Raw genomic sequence first — 10,000 nt, 5'->3', positions numbered from 1 at the left:
ATATCACCCTAACACCCTTACGGCCAGAGTTCTTGATGTTAGGTTTGGATTTTTGGGTTCGCATGATACCCTAACTTTGGGACGTCATCTGTGGAGGGTGCGTCACTCTTGGTAACAAATACCAAATTTAACTGCTTCCACAAAAGATACCATCATGTCTGAGTATTTGGGGAAATATATAACTTCAAGATTAAATGTTCAGGTAGAACTGGGGATGCCACATTATCACCTTACAAATTTGGATAATTGTTTAGAATACTAGTATAGTTTCAGTTTAGAATACCAGTATAGTTTCGGTGTCCCACAACCATGTAATACAAGTTAATATTTGCATGTAATGGACAGAATAACCAAAAATAAGACACTTTTCATCTGTGGTTTTACCTGCACAAATTGATGATAAGAAAGTTATTCAGTATGTAAGAGGGCGAAAACCAGAATACCTTAGCATGACAGATCACGATTATATTGGTATTGATGGATTCCTCTAACTGTCTACAGTCATTTTTCGGAAAAAGTGTGGGTCACCATTTCATACGAAACATACATTTTTCTAGTTGATTTGATTGTGTTTCACATGTTTTCAAACTTTATATCAACCACAAACCAACATTTCTATTAGTTTTCATTACCAAACACTGCCATCACAGCCGTTACGTGCACATTTAAAATTTCAAAGTTCCACACTTATTTCTCTTAACAGGGGGCTTTGACCTCTGTAACCCCCTTTTTAGGGGACTGCTGCCCCCTTATTCCTGCCCCCTTACTCCTGCCTGGGAGCACTCTTGGGAATCAACAAACATCACATTATGAACCAAAACCCTTAACCTCTGAACCCCAACCCAATCACCATATTTCCATACAGGGACAGAGCCAGACTCTCACCTAATCACTGTCTTCATGTGGCATTTGTTTCAGTATATTTTCTTCATTTCTGACATTTTCTTTCTTGTTTTTATTTCATGTATCAGTGAGTGTACTTTTTTGCTGTCTTCTGGTGTCATTAGATTTTCCCTGTCTAAGTTCAGTCCTTATGTAAATTATACCAAAATGGTACTTATGTGTGATTTTCTTATTATCATCCTGTAATGAAAATGCTGTGGATGAAAAATGTCAAATTTTGTCATTCTGTCAATTACAGGGAAAGTTTACCTAATATTATATGCCTGTATAACTTTAAACTATTCCAAATAAATGAAGAAAAATAAAAAAAGCCTTATTGCAGATGGAAATAAATAGATATTATAGATCTTCATGAGTCTTTATGAATATTTACTATCTATTTATAACAGGCTCAACCAGTATCCTTCAAGTCAAGAATGTTCAGCACCATCTACCTCTGTGTTGGAATAGTCATGCAGTTTTGGAGCAGATTACAGCCCCACGCACATCAATCAGCCAGCCGGTAATGGAGAAGCCATATGTTATTATTGATACAGGATTTCAAAGAAGTTTTCAATTTTTTCAGCCTTAAAAAGAAGCTGTGGGCTGCAGGTGTGTATTTCATAATATTTTTCTTATTTCAGAGCCTTCATACCAAGGATCATTTAGGACTTTGGTACAAGATTGAACCAGAAGTCCTCAAACAGCTGTACAACTTAGGAGGCATACCCAAGAAATATGCTATCCAATCCAAAACATTCAATGAAACATGCCTGATGGTGAGGGAACCAGCTCTCACTGTGATTGATCTGATCAAGCGATCCAACTTGTCCCTGCCACCTAACAAATTTTTGTTGTGTATCCTTTTTGTTCTACTACAGGTTTAGAATATCTTCTTCATTATCAGTCTGTGGGATACAGTAGGCTTGGTGGGATACGGTAGGCTTGTGGAATAATCGAGAGGAACAAACCACACTTGGTAGACTTTTATATTTATTTATTACCCTATTTATAACCCCTTGGATCTGGGTGATGTGACCATCACATTATTATTATTTTTTTTATTTTTTTTTTTGCTGATGGCCAGAGTGACAGTAACATTCTGTCATCAGAATTGGCTGACAGCTGGGGTGGCAGGAATGACTTGTCTTGAATACGTAAAACTCTTATAGGGTGATTAGACCCAGTGGGCATTTAGGAAGGGGCTCTTACATTATTTTCATTGGTATACGAAGTGTGGATTATACTATTAATGAGGCCATGACTGAGAGAGAGCCAGCTCCAAGGACACTATTTCCATGCTAAGGATTTTATTCCTGCCTACTTTGACCGGTAGAAAACATAATACTACATAAATATTAAAAAATTACATGAATAACAAAATGTCACTTATTGTTATTGTTATTTTACCATGTTATAGACTACATACATAGATGATGTGAGGGTAAATGTGTCTGAAAATTTTCTCAGACCATTAACGTTTATTAAATATTTGCTTGATTTAAGCTTTCATGATAAAGTGATATCTTCATTTTATTACATTATTATCATGAGATACAGTGCATTAACATTGATACATTAATGATTATGTTATAGAAGAAGGTTTAAATTGACAAAACAATGAAACATACTGTAAGACAGTTGGTCTGAGACCCCCTTTGGACACACATACCATCTTGATATGGCATATCTAATGACAAATATAGATCTTGGAAAATAGCAAAAAAGCAAAAAAATATATATATATATACTGTAAAAACAATGATAATATTACAAAGAGGAGGCAAGGAGTCTTGACACTGCCCATGAGTGTTTATATGGGCAATGCCTAAAAGTCACACACCTGGGAGAGTTGCCACTTAAATAAGCCTAATCTTCCTTGCTCGTTGTTGTTGTTGTGGGGAGGGTGCATAGGAGAAGGGGACTGAAGCCCAAGGTAGGGGATCACCCCTACCTTGATCCTCAGCCCGCGCTTCAACTAATTTTGCATGTCTTTCTTCTCTTCCTTTCCTTTTCCTTTTCTTCATCCCTTTGTTCTGTCTGCTTATATTCGACTTCCTTACCTTGGGGCTTTGCCTCCAAGCTTCATGCTATTGTTACATTTTGAATGTACTGTTAATGACCTTAGATGTTGATGCTGTAGGAAATTTTCAGTAAGTGAGTAATAAGTAAATAAGCCTAACACCAGGATTTTGGGCCACATGTGGGCAGTGAAGCACCCAGATGCAGTAGGTTAATGGTCAGGATAATTGAGATTAAGAGAATTAAGAAAAGTTCATTTTTTATTCTGGAGTATGTAATCAAGTATAGGAAACATTTACTCTTCTTCTTCTTTTAACGGTAGGTTCATGTCTGAGCTGCCGTGGTCACAGTATGATACTTAATTGTAGTTTTCATGTTGTGATGCTCTTGGAGTGAGTACGTGGTAGGGTCCCCAGTTCCTTTCCACGGAGAGTGCCGGTGGTACCTTTTTTTTTTTTTTTTTTTTTTTAGGTAATCATTCTCTCTATTTATCCAGGCTTGGGACCAGCACTTGACTTGGGCTGGCTTGGCCACCCAGTGGCTAAATATTTCCACTAGAGAAAGTTAGTAAATTGTTGCTACAATGTCTTATACTTCAGCGTTTTATATTGTATCTAGTTCGTAATATTTCACATGAACCTGTTAGTAACCTTAACGCAATTATTAAGATGGTTGTGATGGTGTTGGAAAGACTTTATCCCAGGCCCATATCCTCCATTACTTGGCTGAAGATGGCTGGCTACTTATTCATCTTCCAGTTCGTAAGTATATAAACCATCCAGGATTTGGTAAACCCTTTGGTGTTAATATATATATATATATATATATATATATATATATATATATATATATATATATATATATATATATATATATATATATATATATATAATATATTTAGATAGATATATATATATATCTTTCTCCATATCTATATCATCTATATATCTCCATATATATATGGTTTATCAATATCAATATCTTAATATCTATCTATCTATATATCTATTTATCTATCTATCTATCTATCTATCTATCTATCTATCTATCTATCTATCTATTATTATATATTATATATATTATATATATATATATATATATATATATATATATATATATATATATATTATTATATTATATATATATATATTTTATATATATATGTATATATATAGATAGATAGATAGATAGATAGATAGATATTTAGATATTGATATTGATAAACCATATATATATGGAGATATATAGATGATATAGATATGGAGAAAGATGGATGTTGATATAGATATGAATATAGCTATGAAGACAGATAGATATGTAAATCTAGACGTATTGTTGTCACCTGCCCAGCATCAACGTGGCGAAGAGATGTCAAGGAGGTTGCCCCATCCACAAGCGTTGCAGGACGATTTGATCATCCTCTTCAGGCAGCACTTTGGTTGCAGCATTTTAGATCTCAAAACTCAGAATTATTGAAGACACTTCAGGTAGGAAATGAGCACAAGAAATTTCTGTTAAACATTTTATTTTGAAAATTCTCCTTCATCTTGCAACTGAAATATTTAACTGAAAGGAAAGGAAACACAAGGAAAGCAATTTTCTGAATTTTATCTACATTGAGAATTAATCTTTTGCTGTGGGCAGTGTACTTATGTCCTTCAAAACCTTAAAGTTAAATGCTATTGATAAATGATTAAGATTTTTAAATCTCCTTAAATATTTTAAAAATCTTTCCTGATTTTTCTTCAGCTGGAAACATCCACGACTTACGCATGGACACGCCGTGAATCAACAGAAGCTGGATCATCGCTAATGGCTTTGGTTGAGCAAGGAGTCAATAGGGCAAGATTTTCTTCTGATTGCGTCATGGCTCTTGCAACAGAAATCAAGAAACATGCTACAGATGGCAGGTAGTGTGTTGTGCCTGTCTTGTAGTGAGTTTTTAAATTTGGATTTATCTCTTTTATTGGACATGGTGAGGAAGTTATTGTTCACTGTGTTTCCATGTGGTGTGTTGTTTCTTCTATTTTTGATTTTAAACTCTTGCTACATCAGAGTTATACATGTCATTTATGGTGATATTCTCTTGCTGCTGGGTAGGAAAGTTAATATTGGCATAGTACGTACAGTAATATCCTGGTGGCAAGGAGCCAAGGCATAAATGCGTTTAGTGATGGTTTGCAGAATAATCATTGACTTGAAGTTTATCTTTATCCAACCTAGAAAGTGGAAGATAGCCCACAGTAGGTGTTAGTAATAGTAAAAGCTTCCTAAGGTACATAATATCCTATAGCTTTTCCATATTACACTAGATGAGTTACAGCATATTATGTGTACCTGAACATACAGGTGGTTCTAGACTCACCTGAAACACAGAAGACTTATTGTTGGTTCTCTCTGTAATCTTAAATCGTTATCACTTGTAATTGAAGCAAATAGTCCAAAATTTTATCTTAATAGCTTCTAATGAATGCAGTTTTCATAATGTCTATTTCCAAAATCTGTATTGCCCTGTTCAACTCTTTTATTATACTTTTTAGTCATAGTCTTGTCATCATGATTTTTTTGGAGTAATAATATTTGATCGTATTTGTGTTCAGTCCTCTTTTTTAACAGCATTCTCTTTGGTTTCCAGTTTTACCTTTTCAGACTGATTTTCATCATTTTTCCCCCCAGGTGTAAGGTAGCAGTAGTCGTGGATGGCATCAATACTTTTTACTGTCCAACTACCTTGTATCGCCGAGAGGATCGCACGATTGTTGAACCTGACAACTTCACGCTTTTCCAAGCTTTCAGTCAATTATTTGACAGTGATTGGGTAAGTATTTCAAAATTTGAGTATTTATTATTGATATTATTGTTTTATTATTGTTACGTCTGCTATTATTATTGCTGTTATTATTATTATTATTATTATTATTATTATTATTATTATTATTATTATTATTATTATTATTATTATTATTATCATTGTTGTTATTGTTGTTTTTTTATAATTATTTCTTTGTTATTGTTATTATTATTATTATTATTTTTAATATCATTATTATTATTATTATCATCATTATCATTTTTGATATTGTTGTTATTGTTATTATCATTACTGTGATTTGTTGTAGTTATTGTTATTGTTGTTGTTTTTATTGTTGGCGATTGGTGTCAATATTGTTGTCATCGTTATCATCAGTTGTTATTTATTTTGAAGTTGGACTGATAAAAAAAATCTTTCTTTCAGAAAAATGGTGTTGTTGTCGGGACAGTTGACAGGATGGCAAACGATGCTGGAAGACGAGAATCCCATTTGCCAAGATATTTGCTAAGACAGAAAGTTAGTATGAGATATTAGTGTGTGTGTGTGTGTGTGTGTGTGTGTGTGTGTGTGTGTGTGTGTGTGTGTGTGTGTGTGTGTGTGTGTGTGTGTGTGTGTTGTGAGTGCGTGCGTGCGTGCGTGCATGCGTGCGTGTGTGAGATATATTGATATATAAATATTTTTATATTTTTTTCTAAGATTCTCTTATCTTTTCTCTGTTTTTTTCTCTGTTTTCCTATACTTCCATAAGTGGTCAATGAGAAAATATGATTAACCAAATCATTATTACCACTTTCATGTCTCTTTTTCCTACACATGTATGGATTGGCTTGAAGAATTTTTTTCCAACCTGCTTCTTCATAATTTAGATATACTTACATTTGTAATTAAACAGTTTCAGTATTTCTATCCTTAAATTTTTATCCTTTAATTAATTAATTATTTTTTATTTATTTATTTTTTTTTTTTGCAACAGACTACAAAGGAAAATAATGTTTTATGTATACTTTACAGGGCTGGGAGAAACTTGATCCTTTCATCCCTATCCCTGTCAGCAACTACAACGAGCTAGAAATGGAGAGTGTCATCAACTACTATGTAGACCGGCACTGGCTGCAGACCGTGAATGGAGCCTCGGCAGAAGCGCGGAAGGAATTAAAGGCACTCAGTGGATGTAACCCAATGACTCTGATGGAAGTGTGTAATGCCCTTTAACATGTGATGGTCTTGGACTTCGTGAATATTGTTAATAGTTGTAAATTTGTAAAGAATGTTCGTCAGAAGTTTGTATGTGTTTTCTTGTTCCCTCTAGATCTAAGGCTGTAGGATAATAGGTGGGGAAATAGGCTGTAATCATTAAGACAGAATGCATTGGGTGGAGGTTAATGCTGGCTCAGATGTATGGAGAAAATTTTTATTTTATGTTGTACCTGGATTTCTCCATTTATATTAGTGTACTGATTTAACATAATTTTATTTTAATATGAAGAAATCTTGTTTCAAATCTTGAAATGTTTTAAAGTTATTTTTAGCTGACCTTAAGCATCATCATCCCTTCATCATTAGATACTTTCTGCATTTTGAATATGAAATTTTAAAAAGGCAGGAATATTCTCAATAAATAATATAATTAATGAATTATAGGGTGTATTGGTGTGACAAGTTTAAAAGCTTAATCCACATTTTGGAAACACATATATGGCCCTGGAGTTGGTAATTACAGTATTAAAATATTAGAAAAAAAAAAAAAGAAGATAATGCTGTTTGCAAAGGCTAACAGTAACATGATGAAAACCAGATAGGATATCATCATCAATAACGGTATGCTCATGTTTGAGCAGCCGTGGACCTCTCCACCATCCTTCGCCACTAAACTCGATCTTACGCTTTTCTTTCCACTTGTACCATCGATTCCACTCAACTTTTATTTTCTCCTGACAAACCTCTACACCAATGATTAAATACAGATAGGATATGCAGAATTTAATTGGTAATTTTTATGAAAATCACAACTGGAAGGACCAACCATTGGCCATGTAGGCATGACATCCATAGTATGTCCACTGGAATTTTAGTTTGTTAATTGTGTTTTCACAAGGATTGCTCCACAAGTGCTTATTTACCTAAAAGTCAAATAATAGCACTACCTATATCACCTGTTAGCCCATTTCTTTGATTTCTGGAAAGATTTTTTTCTGTTATTTTTGTTGTAATTTGTATTGAAACATTGTAACATTCCTAATGTCAATAATAATAATAAAGTATGAATATTAATAACATTAGAAAAGAAACACATTTTGATGCAAATTCAAGGAATGAGGAATTCAGGCATGGTCATTAGAGCCTACTAATTAACTCTTTAGTAGGAGAGCACATGTACAGCCTTCTGTGTGTAACAAAACTGAAAAAAGTACAATGGACTGAACTTGAACCAATGGCCAATGACTTAGTCAGATTTTCTATTAGAGAGTAGATATAAGTTCTTGATCTATTGTACAGGATAGTAATGGAGCCTACAGTGAGTGTTTCCACAATTTGACTATTACACAGAAATGTATTGATTATACATCTTTCATTTAGATCATTCTTTCTTCTTTGTTGATGTTTAAAGCATAATATATAATTCATTGGCAATCCACATTCTATGTATTTAATGGTGCGGATTAATGTGTGTTTTGTAAGAAAAAGTATGAATGAAAAAACATCACACTGCAAGAGATGCATTTGATAAACACACATTTCTGATTGCCCGTTCTTGCTCATTGCAGCTACCATATGCGCTTCCATCTGTCTGGTTTCCTGCTGGACAGATTAGCTATGTGCTTGCCTATAGGTTGGCTTTTCTTTCACGTACACATGCTTATAACTTTATTTCTTCAAGTGGATGGGAATTCTTCCAGTTAACCTATTTGCACTGTCATGATGTCTTTGGCTCTTGCATGGTCAAACCTGCTCTAAACCTGTTATGTGCTTGTTTGTCCCTTGTTGTATTTGGTGAGAAGAAACATCAAATCTTAAGAAATTGTTTATGCCACAGCCAGGATTGGAGATCAAGTTTATTTTATGCTTCCAGTGCTTCTGATTTTTCCTTTAAGTAGTTTCCTCCACAGCCATGCTGACACATTGGGTTTATCACTGAGGGCTTCCATCCTTATTGGATTAATAAAGTATCTATCAAATTCATAGGGTAATAAAATGGAAAAAATAAAGCTGTATCAGAAATACTGCTCTTGTTTATTAAATATGAAAGCACAAATGCCCACATATTAAATAAAACTGGAACCTAATTTTCAGCTTTTCACCTGCTGCACAGCCATTTTTTGAGTCAAAACTAATTCATTTACATTCTTCCACAACTAGGAAATGTTGTCATCTTTTACTCTAAACATTCAAAGAAAATTGGGAGTCTAGGAAGAATCATTAAAAAAAAACAGCATTGGTTAGTTACAAGTTTACATTTGAGTATAAATATATATATGCTAATTCACACTAGATACAAGAAGAGGCTGTTGACACTATAAATACTAATTACTTATATGAAATTATTTTATTTGTGATTGCTTTTGAGTCTCAGTCAACAACAGCCTTATGATGTCTGTAATAGTTTTGTTTTTTAATATTCCCTTGTCATTGCTTTTTCATGTGAAGGTAAAACTTGTGCTTGAAATAAATATTCACAAACCAAAATATATGAAGAGAAAATGAGAAAGGGAAGACTTGTTACCTATATAACCAATTTTGATTTTAATTTTGCTTATTATTATTTTGCGGTGCTAAAAGTTAACCATGAAAACTGATTTACAAATGTTGATACCCTAATACTTATATATTGTCCTATTCAGTGTTATTCTTTTGAGTCAAAGGCAACAAAATATTGTACCAATAGGACCTTACAGGATAAAACTTGCAATTTGAATGGAATAAATGATAGGGGTTTATAATTGTTACTGATTTTTTTTTTTTTTTTTTTTTGCATCTAGCAGGCCAGGGGACCAAGTTCAGTGGCATTTGTTACATTACGTTTTCTGTCACTTCTTTTTGTCCAATTCCTGTTCTGTCCTCATCATTCAGTAGTGACAACCCTAAGATGTAGTGCTGAAAGATATGGAATCCTGCTGTTTTGTGATAGATGCAAGAATGTACTAATGATAATGTCAACAACCATGAAAATCATGAAACTTTGTGCTCCCAAGTTGAGAATTCATGAGTATTTGTTATTTGAAGGAATAAACATCACCTTATCAGTCTTAGTCTTCTGGTTGTTCTGTCCAACGTTTGTGAACAGCA

The 10,000-nt window shown here is 33.6% G+C and overlaps 2 protein-coding genes across 6 annotated transcripts in view; one reads left to right on the top strand and one right to left on the bottom strand.

Moving 5' to 3' along the window:
• The window catches only part of LOC119581161 (28S ribosomal protein S29, mitochondrial-like), a 7,457-nt gene extending 458 nt beyond the window's left edge, over window positions 1–6,999 (top strand). The window contains exons 2-9 of the mRNA XM_037929539.1: window positions 1,293–1,405; window positions 1,527–1,740; window positions 3,573–3,665; window positions 4,255–4,391; window positions 4,654–4,814; window positions 5,581–5,722; window positions 6,140–6,232; window positions 6,728–6,999. Of these exons, the coding sequence (XP_037785467.1) occupies window positions 1,293–1,405; window positions 1,527–1,740; window positions 3,573–3,665; window positions 4,255–4,391; window positions 4,654–4,814; window positions 5,581–5,722; window positions 6,140–6,232; window positions 6,728–6,928 (1,154 nt within the window). The 3' untranslated portion in view covers window positions 6,929–6,999. The remainder of the gene's footprint in view (window positions 1–1,292; window positions 1,406–1,526; window positions 1,741–3,572; window positions 3,666–4,254; window positions 4,392–4,653; window positions 4,815–5,580; window positions 5,723–6,139; window positions 6,233–6,727) is intronic.
• A 1,919-nt stretch (window positions 7,000–8,918) lies between these two features.
• LOC119581162 overlaps window positions 8,919–10,000 on the bottom strand; it is a 5,811-nt gene continuing 4,729 nt past the window's right edge. For all 5 annotated transcript variants that reach the window (XM_037929541.1, XM_037929545.1, XM_037929543.1 and 2 more), the window contains exon 4: window positions 8,919–10,000. This exon is cut by the window's right edge and continues 91 nt beyond it. In XM_037929541.1, coding sequence (XP_037785469.1) covers window positions 9,961–10,000 — 40 coding nt within the window. In that variant the 3' untranslated portion in view covers window positions 8,919–9,960.

Source organism: Penaeus monodon, chromosome 14, assembly GCF_015228065.2.
Source record: "Penaeus monodon isolate SGIC_2016 chromosome 14, NSTDA_Pmon_1, whole genome shotgun sequence".
In the NCBI taxonomy this organism is placed as follows: domain Eukaryota; kingdom Metazoa; phylum Arthropoda; class Malacostraca; order Decapoda; family Penaeidae; genus Penaeus; species Penaeus monodon.
The sequence above is the reverse complement of the archived record's forward strand: the minus strand, read 5'-3'. Positions and strand labels throughout refer to the sequence as shown.